The sequence below is a fragment of the Leopardus geoffroyi genome, chromosome C3 (genome assembly GCF_018350155.1).
Source record: "Leopardus geoffroyi isolate Oge1 chromosome C3, O.geoffroyi_Oge1_pat1.0, whole genome shotgun sequence".
NCBI classification, from domain to species: domain Eukaryota; kingdom Metazoa; phylum Chordata; class Mammalia; order Carnivora; family Felidae; genus Leopardus; species Leopardus geoffroyi.
Genome location: NC_059338.1, coordinates 73482723 through 73495198, shown reverse-complemented (window position 1 = coordinate 73495198; position 12476 = coordinate 73482723). Strand labels below are relative to the sequence as shown.

At 50.6% G+C, this 12476-nt stretch overlaps 1 protein-coding gene across 27 annotated transcripts in view; it reads right to left on the bottom strand.

Annotated features, from left to right (window-relative positions):
* Window positions 1–12476, bottom strand: part of PTK2 (protein tyrosine kinase 2) — a 256802-nt gene that overhangs the window by 70162 nt on the left and 174164 nt on the right. For 14 of the 27 annotated variants that reach the window (XM_045453525.1, XM_045453536.1, XM_045453522.1 and 11 more), the window contains one exon: window positions 8093–8230. The exons of 5 other annotated variants lie outside the window; for them this stretch is intronic. In XM_045453525.1, coding sequence (XP_045309481.1) covers window positions 8093–8230 — 138 coding nt within the window. Of the gene's footprint in view, window positions 1–4382; window positions 4401–5414; window positions 5499–8092; window positions 8231–12476 lie in introns of all 27 variants that reach the window. 8 more of the 27 variants (XM_045453529.1, XM_045453549.1, XM_045453530.1 and 5 more) reach the window with 2 other exon arrangements.

Genomic DNA, 12476 nt, shown 5'->3' with positions numbered 1-12476 from the left:
TAGAGGTGACCCTGGGGCAGCAGGATCCTGGCGGGGACAGCTAGCTGCCGGGCGCCCGGCCTCCACACGCCTTCCTCTGCCGCCCTGTCACCAGAGCGCTTCGGCAGTCCTTGCACTTGGCTCTGAGCTCTACGAGGGGACGTCATGGATCAGTCACCACCACGGGCACTGAGTCCTTATGTGGCTGTGGGGACACCGCCTGCCTGATGGAGAAGGGCATGGCGCACGGTGAGGTCACAGCAGGCCTCCGACCCAGCACTCAGCACGGGGCTGGGGCTCGTGTTGGCTCGGCCAATTCTGGTTTCGGCCCAAGTGTCACCAAGCAGAGACCCTGCCTCAAACGAACCTGCCCTCTACCCCCCTCACTCTTAACGATGCTGCCTGGTTTACTTTCCTCAGCATCTATCAGGATCAACGATCTGGCAGTCCTCTGGTCCCCTGTCAACTGTCTGTCCCCCTCCAGATGGAGAGCCCAGGGGAGCGGAGCCCAGGTGTGTGTTTGACCGCTGTATTTTCGGCATCTGGCACGGTGCCCGGCACGGAGAAGGGGCCAGGCATATACAGGCCGGGCAGAGAGGGGTGGTGAGGGGGCCTCAGGTGGTGAGGGGACCACACACCCCGCAAAGCTGGGGCAAAGGAGCTATGTGGCCGGTGCAAGGCTGCAGACTGTGGGGGGTGGCGCTGGTGCCCGGCTTGCCCATTCTGCAGGGGCAGCTCGCCTGGCTGTGCCCTAGCTGTGCCCTCGCGTGTAGAGTGGGGACACGTCCACCGGCAGGGTTGTCAGGAGAATGAGCCACGTAGAGGCGTGTCACAAAATGGGAGCCCCTTGGGGTGCTTCTTCGGAGGGCTCTGTGGAAGGGGTCTGGCAGCTGAGGGGTGCCTGCCTGCTGAGACTCCCGGTCGGCCTTCCCAGTGGGACTATAGTGGCTTCTGGGACTGCCTCTTTTTATAAAAGTCTCACTGGAGATTCCAACCTCTGAGACAATCTGAGGCCATAAAAATAAAATGGCCAGTGTACAAAACTGATCTGGGAAAAATCAAGTTGCAGATCCTTTAATGAATTCACAAAACCACGAGTAAGAGCCTCTAATTTTTTCCTCTCGATGCTCTGTGGATTCTATGTGAAACCCGGGGGCTATCATAGCGATCTGGGCGTCACTCAGGACGGCGCCTGTGCGCTGTGGTGTAAGGGAAGACGTTACTGCAGTGTCTGTGTCCTCCACGAGGCGGTTCCTGTGGAGCAGAGTCGACACCGTTGAAGGCGCACAGGCCTACAAGACTCTGCTTGTGGCCGTCCACACAGCAGCCTTCAGCCGTGACGCTGGGCATACTTCTCCAGGAACGCTTGACATGGATCCAGCTCTCTGTTTCGTTTCTGGTCTTAAGATTATGGGATAATATGATACCGATATGAGCGGTATTTTTACACGCTCAAGGGCCCCTGAGAAACTGCAGGCCAGCCTGAAACTGTCCACGTCCCCCCTCCCCCCAAAAACAATGGCATGATACAAGGAGAACAAACACAAAAACAGGAAGCAGGTTCAAGATCTGGGCACAGATCAGGGAAGCCAGATCCACATTCCTCACTTATGGACGATGCTGGCAGCCCGTGGCCGACACTGATAGAAACTGTTCCGCTTATCCGGCCAGGCAGTACTGCGATCATCGCCCCCCTCCGCGGACAGGAACCTGAGACCCCCAGGGCACGTGAGGGTCTCCCGGGTCCCGGTGCCAATCAGCGGTGGGCTGGTACGCGGAGCGGCACTCGGGCAGAGTGCCCGCCTCACTAGGATCTTCCACAACGCTTACGGGCACTTTGGTTGCTTTTTTAAAGATTTTATTTTTAAATCGTGGGACTCGAACTCACAGCCCTGAGATCAAGAGTCGCATGTCCCACTGACTGAGCCAGCCGAGTGTCCCTGGGGACTTTAGGCTCCAAAACTATGGACTACTTCTCTAGGGACATTTAGGGACACTCCCACCTACCCCCACCCCCCCAACACCGGCACAGCTCTGTTCAGATGTTCACAAGAATGGGACCTGTGTTTTGGGGAGACGGTCTCAGGGTACCTGGCCCATGAATTAAATGTTTCAAAATAAACCTTTTTAAAAATGGAGACTCCCCAAACCTGGTACATTAATCTGAAAGGTTGGGTATCATGGTAGGTGGTAAAATAAAAGTGACAGGGAGACATGTTAAAGGGACAGAAACTGACAGCTCAGCAATTAGGAGAGAAAAGAACCAAGTCTTCATCTTAGAGCAGGGTCCCAAGAGGTGAGGCTGCTGTCGAAAACGATACGGCTGCACGATGTCTCGTGCTCTGTCACGGAGAGAGCCTGATGCCTCTGGGGTCGCTGCGAAGGGGGCTCCGCCTGGAATCGGGGGAGCGCGTGTCAGTGGACAACGGCTACCACCCTGTGGCTGTCAATAAAAGAAGCCGCACAGAAGCCCTCAGGCTCACGAACTTCTCAAACGCGGGCAACCTGCTCAATCTCTGATGGGAGAGGGGCAGACCTCCTCTACCGGCCTGGCCAACAGCGGTGTCCCCTGTTCCCCTGTGGCGCTCGTGCCTCAGCTTGGACCCCTGCAATTCTGACAGACTGTTCCCCTGACTGGTTTCCGTCCTGCCCTCAGGGAGCTGGAACATGGCATCAGTCCCACAGAGCAACGCCTTGATGGGGACAAGATTACTTGGGCCATTCGGTGGGACTGAGCAGTGTCACAGCTTCTTCTTATCTGACCCAGGGGACGGAGACGTGCCATTAGCCGAGAGGCACTGGGGAGCAGGGGAAGAGTTCTTTTCTAGGAAGCCAGGAAGGGCCCAACCGTGCTCCTTAATATCAACCAGCTGCATGGCCCAGACCAGGCTCGGCAGCTCATTTCCGGAAAGGGTTGGACGGTGTGCATTTTAGACTCTGCTGCAACTGCTCGACCCCACTGTTAAGTGACCGTCGGCAGCTGCGGGAGCAGATGGGTGCGGCCGTGCTCTAAGAAGCTCTTACTTGTGGTCGCTGAGATGGGAATTTGACGTGGTTCTGATGCCACAAATACTATTGTTTTTTCCCCACTCAGTAAAAACAGTAATAATCGTCCTCAGCTCCGGGGAAGAACAAGAGGTGGGCTGGGTTTGGGCCACATGGGCCTCAGCGCGTGCGCCCCCAAGTGACGAAAGCCTCAAGGCCCGGCTTGTTCATCTGCAGGACGGGAACGGTAACACTTGCCCCGTCTGGCCCACAGCACTGGGAAGGTCAAGTGTGGGGGGGAACGGGTTCTTTACACAGACGATGTGGGAAAAACCACGTGTTCATGAACACGTGGTCAAATTTTCACGTTTGCACAGTAATTCTCACAACAACCACTGAGACCTTTGTGGATGAAGACGCGGGACATAAAGCAATCTGAGCAGGCCCGTTGAGGGAGGCCACTGGTGACAGGATGGGGTGGGGGTGGGGGGAAGCGTGAGGCTGGAGCCTCCTTCCTGCCACGCATCCTGCGGCAGCCGTGGTCTCGGGGGCCCCCCTCGGGCTTGCGGCCACGACGACACCCGACACCCCACCCGGAGCCGCGCGGTCTAGCACCTGCACACGGGGCCCCACGCCAGCAGCGGCCACTGACAGACTGCTTCTACCGAGGAGGGGCCCTCCATGCTGTCAGCCCCACGGAGCAGACGCACTTTCCCAAAGTCACGTGGTTAAGACCTTTCACCGCTCAAGTGCTCCATCCCACCATGAAAATGACCCAGACGAAACCTTCAGGGAAAGCATTCTCTCATTCCATCACGAGGAAAAATGCCATTCCCCCCTAATTTGAGTTTCGTGTGAAGAGTTAAAGGTTCATGTAGGCAGACAGGAAGTGGGGAACCGGAGTCACGAAATGTGACTTTCAAACTTCCGGCTCATGAAGTGCTACCCTCAACTGCTTGAAGAACAATCGTGACACTGTTGCCGGTATCTCTCTCGCTAGTTTGTGTGGTTCTTAAAGATCTCGCTTTGCTCCTTCCTTTCTGCTACCCACTCCCAGACTAAAATTGTTATGTGTATACGCTGTATTTGGGAAATCCCGTGGGGATCTCTATCATTTACAGTTTTCCACTGTGACTAATCTCGTGAGTGGTACCATTGTGACTATCTTTCTTGAAACCCAAAGTTAACAAGGAAACCTAGAGAATTCACTGTGTGTATATACAACTCCAATTTACCACTGACACATGATAAAGTGCAAAGCCCTCAACAATTTTTAGGAGATCATTTGTTCACAGCATCATTTTTTCACACTTGTTTTGCTGAATCAAAACCACATTCTGCCTTTCATTGAATACTGAACCATATTTATGAATAAATAATTCTGATATTAGTAACACAAATGTGAAAATAAATATTACCGTCCCCACTAATTTCATCTGCAGATCCAGGTAGCATGCAAAGAAAGGGAGGGTGGGGAGGAGAGGGGCAGGGGAGAGGGGAGAGAGGGAGACACACTATTAACATGACAAGTAAATCAAAGTGCAAGGAAAACAAAAACTCACCCCCCAGGTCTCATTCGAAAGATAAAAGAGCAATTGCAGCAGAAAGTGTGTTTACTCCATTTAAGGACATTATGGCGAGTTTGAAGCTGTCAACACATTATACAAAGTTACACAGCGGTTCAGCAAAGCTGCTTTCTACCACACTGAGCAAAATTAATCCTACAGGCTCTCGCAGTTAAATGCTAAAAATGGCCTTTACCTCCCTCAAAGGGAATGTGCATCCGCTCAGATAAAAGTGAAAATAACCGGTCATTAATGAGTCTGGTAAAGGCTAGCCAGGGGCCCAGCCCTCAGCACGCCTCCTCCAGGAGGGCCTCCCCCAGAGAGCCATGGGAGGTCACAGGACACGGGGGCCACAGGCCAAGCCCAGCACATAAGCTGTACCACACGTCCAGTTTCCATTTAAATTTATGCAGTGTTGTTTGGAGAAATTCCTGTTCTACTTACAACAAACGATCTCTGCTTTCCAGAACACTATCCAAGTGGCCCGGCTGCCTCTGCCCCCGCGGCACCCCAGAGCACCTAGCAGCAAAGCAGGAGCAGACGTCCGGGGCTCAGCCCGACCGCTCACTCTACTTCGCTAACTCAGTCGGCCCGCAGGGCACAGCCAGGTACCTGCCGGCCCCCGAGGCAGAACACCAAGCCCCGTAAGGAAACCAGGAAGCTATGCCTCGCCCTGTCATGCGTGGGAAACCCGGCAAACAGGCAGACACAAAGTCTTCTCTTGGACAGCAGCCCAGAGACGGTCACCGCGAACCGTCGCCCCCCGTACGGCTGCCGAGCGCGGACACCCGGCACAGGCCACTCTGCTCGGGACGGTCTACGAGCGTGGGGTTAGGTCTGCTGCCGGCACGGGCGAGTGGGAGCTGGCGCAAGCTAGCGCAGTACCCGTAGGAGAAGGCTCGTGGGAACAGAAGACCAAAGGGAGAAAGCGCCTAGCCTTCTTAACTTTATGCTGGCGGGGACTGACTCCTTCACAAAGAGGCGAGAGGAAGGAAGAGAAAAACAGAAACACATTATTCAGTACAAAAGGAAACTCAGGTTACATTTTAAGGCAGATGTGTAAAAGCAGAAACAAAATCGCAATGCTTTTATTTCACTACTGGCACGCTTTAACTATGCTTGAGTTTTAAAAAACGTATTAACATTTTAAAGTGCAAGTTCGTCTTTTAGCGAAGATTACTACTAGATACAGAAACTTTTGGACAGACATAGCTAGTCTCCCAGCTCTGCAGAGCCAGCCAGGTGAAGGTATAGATATTTGTACAAATAACAGAACTAAAACAAAAGGAGACTAGACAAAAAACAAAGACGGATAAACAGTTCAAGATCCTTGTGGACATTCAGCCATACAGAAAAACTGCCAGAAACTAGCAGATCCGGATTTGTGAGAGTTTTATGAGTGATTTTTCCCAAATCCTCAGCAAAGACACAGACTCACAGACCTTAAGTGCACACTGTGAATAAACTGCCTTAACGTAAAAACCAGCAAGGAGGTTTGGACACACAGGCTGCAAAGCGCCTACCTAGGGACTGCCTGCCTCTTTCATGTACTTTAAACTCATGTGACCGCCCTCTCTGCACCAGACACTGGCTGGGCCCACGTTACCCATCCTAGCCCTCCAGGAGCACACAGCACAGGAGAGCGGAGAAGCAGCGGGCGTCTGTCAAAGCGAGGTCAAAACAAAGGACATACGGTCTTTGAGATGCAGCGGTGATAACGTGTGACAGAAAAGACAAAGGAGACATGCAAAACTTAACTGCACAGCCAAAGGGGCCCCTCAAGAAAGGCCAGGGGACCAACTGATGGCCAAGAGCTTGCAGTCAGTGTCACCGTGTTAGTGGATACAAGTGAGAGGAACTGAAACATATGATGTGATATTTCAGACCAGACGGGGTACCCTGCGACCCCAACCTCATTACCGAGCATCTTACCTCCCACCCCCACAGCATGAGTGCAGCTCCCTGCGGTGTCTCGGTTAAGAACGGGGCCCAGTGTGAAGCCTGAGTGCCCTCTGTCAGGCGGGCGGCAGCTCGGGTCTGGGGGTGAGGAGAAGGGGCCGGCCTAAGAGCTCTATGGGATGGTACCCGGTGAGACAGGAACATGGGCTGTGGATAAGGTAACAGCAGTCTATCACTATTAGGCTGTCTGATTTTGATAGTTACGCTGTGATTGTTTAAGATGATGTCCTTGGTCTTAGGAAACACACGTTGGAAAGTTTATAGGCAGAAAGGCACACCCTGTCCACAAGGGCTTTCAAATGGTTCAAAGGAAGAAAACTGAGTGAAGGATAAAGTAAGTGGGCCAAAGTACAAACACAGTGAATATATAAAGAATAGACGAGACTTCATTTTACTGCTCTTACACAACCATTCTCCAAGTGTGAAATTATGGAAACATAAAAAATACAAAGAACGTGTATGTGAACTGAGATGCTGGCCCCACTATTCACTCCTTGACCTTGAAAATCTTACCAAACTTGTTTGTGTTTTATTTGCGAAACGAGGCAGGAGCAGAGGCTTCTCCCAGGGAAGAGCTGTGGAGAGGGTCCCGGGGGACTCCCCAGGCCACACGCACGAGGCCGCCACCATGGAAGTGCCAGCTGTTCCCATGTTCCCATTGCTTGTTTCTAAAGTGAGCTGAGACTTCTTTACATTGACTTAAAAGGCAAGTAGCTTTTTAAAAATGTAAGCACAGGAAAACCTTGGATTGTAAGTAACTTGTTCCACGAGTGTTCCACAAGACGAGCAAACATTTTTAATAAATTTTAACTTGATAAACAAGCGATGTCTTGAAATACGAGTCGTACATCACATGATCACAACTGAGCCAATGGTTCTTGAAATTTGCTCTGATATACAAGCACTCTGGATTACAAGCATGTTTCTGGAACGAATTATGCATGCAAACCAAGGTTTTACTGTATACCTTTTCTTCAGTGATACCAAGATCAGCCCACATCATTAAAAATGTTGGGGCTCCTGGGTGGCTCAGTCGGTTAAGCGTCCGACTTCAGCTCAGGTCATGATCTGATGGTTCGTGGGTTCGAGCCCCGCGTCAGGCTCTCTGCTGTCAGCACAGAGCCTGCTTCAGATCCTCTGTCCCCCTCTCTCTGCCCTGGCCTGCTCACATTCCCTCTCAAAAAAATAAATATAACAAACTAAAAAAAAAAATATTGTTAGGACCCTTCTAATTACTTTATTTGAGATACATTACGTTATACAAGATAGTTACATTTGTTAAACACCTGCCATGCGCTGGGCCCACCATGTAGACGCTAGCCTCCCAACTCCTACCTTATTTAACTTGTGTTCTCATTCGGGGAAAAGACAGTAAACAAAAAGGTAAATTACCTGGTGTGTCAACACATACGTGCTACAGGGACAAACAGAACAGAAGGGGGCTGGGCGTACTTACTTTCTAGCGAGGCTGCAGCTTTAAACACGGAAGGAGTCACTTGCAAAAAGCCTTCGGGAGCAGAGGGAAAGGGTCGTATACACATCTGGGCAGAGCAAACAGCAGCAGGGCAGGCCTGGCTCTGCAGAGGTGAGCCTGGGCCACTTACCGAGGAGCAATGAGGTTGGGCAGGGTGACAAAAGAGTGAGGGGTGAGGGAGAGGTGGCCAATGCTCCCAGTGATGGCACAGACCTAGAAGCCCACGGCAGGGCTCTGGCTGCACTGTGAGTGATGTCAGGGTAGATGCCTGTAGGAAAGGCAGTGAGGTGATTGGCCTTAACTGTCAAAGACTTCCCGGGAAGCTTCCAAAGGGCGCAAGAACTGCCAGGCTACTGCAACCATCCAGGCACAGAGTGGGTGCATGCGAACAAGGGCAGCTGCACAGAAGGCTGAACTGGATACACTCTGAGCGCTGAGCCAGTTAGGATGTGCCACTTGAGCGACTATAAAGGAGAAAGAAGCAGAGCACCCCAAAGACTGGTCCAATCAGCCAGAAGGAGCTGCCAGCAAGAGGAGGCTGAGAGGTGCATGCTCAGTGGGGAGGTAAGGGCTCCCTTCTGAGCACATGAAGTACGAGAGGCTCATGAGGCCCCAGAGAGCAGTCGGCCCAAGAGTCTAGGGCTCAGGGAAGCTTCTGGGGTTGGGATGGCACTTCGGGGGTAACCAGCATAACGAAGGCGTGAAATACAGTAAGATCCCGGAGGTGGCAACCGGCGGCAAAGAAGAGGCCCCAAGACAGAGAGCCGGGGTCCTCAAGTGTGGAGGGTGGGGTGGCAGTGGTGAGGCAGGCAGGAGGGAAGTCAGGGAAGGATGATTTCCAGAAGCAGCTGGGGGAACAGCAGCACCTCCTGTGCCGAGCTCTGTCGCAGGGGGTGGGGGAGGTGAGAGGAGGGCCGGAGCCCCACACAGAGGGGCCAGGGGTTGGAAGAATTGCCTAGCACCAACACAGAAATCACCCGGGGCTTGGAGGGGGCGCCGGGGGGCGCTGAGCCAGGAGTCAGACCCTGAGCTTCCCTCCAGTCCCCGTGCAGCAACAGCTCGGAGAGAAGACGGTGGCTGTGGCTAGGAGGGCAGCAGGGCAGCGGCACCCCCAGGACAGGGTCACGCAGGTCAGGGAGGGTGACCAGAGGCACAGAGAAGAGCGGGAGAGGGCACACCGTGGGCGTGTGTGATGGGGATGGGGGCGACATGGGGCTTCTCGAGGGGCTGGCACAGGGAAAGCGGCCGGGCCTTCAGGGCAGATAGTGTGGGTGGGCAAACTCCGGCGACCATCCAACCCGGTGGTCACGGGGGCCCCCTACCCCCGACGATGCTAAAGATCCACGGATTCGTAATGAGGCTCCAAAAAGAAAACACGGAACAGGATCTGACTTGGAAGGCAAGACTCCTCGTTTCACAAACCGGGAAATAAAGGGAAAGAAGAAGGCAGTTTTCTGGCCTTTCCAGTAGGAACCAAATGTGTTCGAATGTGTTGTCCCGAACCACGTGGTTGGGTTTTAACAAGTTCCACAATTATCATGCAGCTACATCATGCTAAAAACTCAGAGGGAAAGCTTGGAGGTCAAGTTATAGAATTTATATTTTAAAAGTTTCAAGCCTTCTTTTAAAATGTTTCTCTGTGAAGAAAAAATATAACAGGGCCTTTGGACATTAGCAGTATTTGTTTTTCTAGTTGGCAAGATGATACATGGGATTCTTGCATTTTAGTAATGGTTTTTTTAAAGATTAAAGATTTTTAATTATTATGTTAATAAGCCCACCCAGAAGATTTAAGGTTCATGAACCAGCTACACTCAAACACGGCCAAACTGCGAAGCAAACAGTAGTATAAACACTCTCATTCAAAGTCTCTCATGAGGTACTGCAGACCCCTTATTATGTGGAGGTGACTAGGGACAAGGCAGGCACACTCTCCATTTTGGAATCAAGTGCACAGGGCTAAGGGAACAGATGTGTGTGGCCTGGAAAGAGTGTGGAAAAGTGAATATCCTGCTTCTTTTCTTTTCTTTTCTCTTCTCTTCTCTCTTCTTTTCTTTTCTTTCTTTTTCTACGTACGTACGTACCTACCTACCTACCTACTTCTTGAGAGACAGTGTAAGTGAGGGAGGGGCAAAGAGAGGGAGAGACACAGAATCTGAAGCAGACTCCCGGCTCTGAACTGACAGCACAGAGCCCGACACGGGGCTCAGTCTCACGGACTGTGACATCATGACCTGAGCCGAAGTTGGGAGGCTTACGTGACAGAACCACCCAGGCGCCCTGTGAATACGCTGTTTAAACTGTTGCCATAGTCATTATTGCTCTGCCTTTCATGCGGGCTTGTTTGGAATTTGAAGCGTGTCAGGCTGCTGCCTCCAGGGAGCCTATACATGTCCCTCTACATGCCTATAGCCAAGGGGTCAAGGCCAACTCAAGGGTCAGGACTGGGAAGCCAGTTTGGCTCTGGATACTACTTCTTATGTATATGGTGGATGTTTCCGTACCCGTGTGACTCCAGAGTATTTTTCTCAATTCCGTTAGAAGACAGAAAGGACAGGCAGGTGATCTAGCAGCCCAAATCTCAGCAGAGGCAAAGGGAGTCCAAGTGACCTCATGGTGGTGGTGCGGGGAAGCCAGCACAGTGGGGTGTTTCGATCATCCACGTACAGCACCATCAGCCGTCCTGACCACCCCGGTGAGACACAACTGTGAACCTCTCAATGGCTAAAAGTCTCTCCTAACACGACACTGATCATAGATCCCTACTCATGACCGCTGAAATCTGAAGAATTTCTAGTAAGCCAAGTATACCATCCAACACTTAACCACTTTGTGCACATAAAAGTAATCGGGAGCATCAGTTTGATTAGATTATGTCACAGAGCATTTAATGTACAAAAATTAACTTTGTGTGTACTAGGCACTAATACTCTTAAATTAGGGCACTTTTTAAAAATGCCTAAAAGCTAGTGTTAAAAGTCAAGGTTCAGCGATAGACAGAGACTACCCGTAAAGCACGGCATTATCAGCATAGAAGCTAGCATGTAAACCAGACAAAAGAAATGCTTTCAAACTTGAAGACAGGGCAGGTGTGAACTTTAACAGAAGAGTGTCAGGGAGGGGTCAGCACCACACTACTGTTGCCAAAGGAGGTGGGGGGGGGGGGGGACAGGCTAAAACGCAATTGCACTCAAACTTTCCCAAAACAGCCGTCCCTTCCACAGACGAAAATCACTAAGTTCTGAGTGATTCAGTGTGATCTCATGTGAAGACAATGGGTTTTGGGGTCCAAGACGTGGGTTTCAATCAGGCTGTTGCTTACTGTGTGAACCAGGCCAAGCCACCTCAGCTCTGAGTCTCAATGTCCCCTCCGTAAGGTGGAGACAGCACGAGGAACACGGCCCTGAGGTTTAAACGAGATAATGCACGCAGATGCACCAGGCATCATCTCTGGGCCTCATTCGTATATAAATAAGTACTATTTACAGAGCTGGAACAGAGCAACAAATAAATAAATGACAGACCTAGTATTTCAGAGACCACAGGAAAAGACAAAGTACAATAATTATTACAGACTATATACACACCACCTTACAATTTATACAACTTTACAGTTTACAAGCTACTTTTGCATATTTTATAAAATGGATTGTAGAATCTATAAGGAAGCAGCTGAAAGCAAACAACATCTACTTGTTAAATATATTTTAGTTTAGAGTAACTTTTAGTCACAGACTTGAAAACCCTGAAAGTAATAAAGGAAACGCTGATGCATGATTAACAACTAAACTAAAAGAATCTGTTGCAAAGTCAAAATTTTTAAAAATTGCAGTAAGGGGCGCCTGGGTGGCTCACTCGGTTAAGTGTCCGACTTCAGCTCAGGTCAGGTCAGATTTCATGGTTCATGAGTTCGAGCCCCCTGTCAGGCTCTGTGCTGACAGCTCAGAGCCTGGAGCCTGCTTGGGAGTCTGTGTCCCGCTCCTCTCTGCCCCTCCCCCATTTGTGCTGTCTCTCTCTCAAAATAAATAAAACATTAAAAAAATTTTTTAAGTTGCAATAAATACTGAAAAAAATATCACCACATAGGTCTCAGCAGAAACAATGAAACCAAACATTTCCACAGACAGAAAAAGGGTCACTACACATTGGTTTTCATGGCAGAGATACAAAAGAGAAAAACTGTTTTACAGTCTCTGCTCCAATTATAAGTAATCTAAATATCCAACGGGAGCCTGTTCATAATGTGGTGGCATCATCACCACATGTGACCCTCTACTTCTGGTCATATAAGGTTTTATGGCTTGATGAAGGGCTTGGTTATTAAAAAACAAACAGCCCCTAAAATATAAAAACCATCCAAAGAAAACAACCAGAATTTATGCCTTCAAACACATTTCAAAATCAGCTGTATTCACTGCCCTTCCTTGGAAAGATCTGTATTCCTGGAGAATCTGCACACACATGCACACAGCTCAAGCCCTATCATGGATGCAGGCCGCACCCCTCCCTGCGGT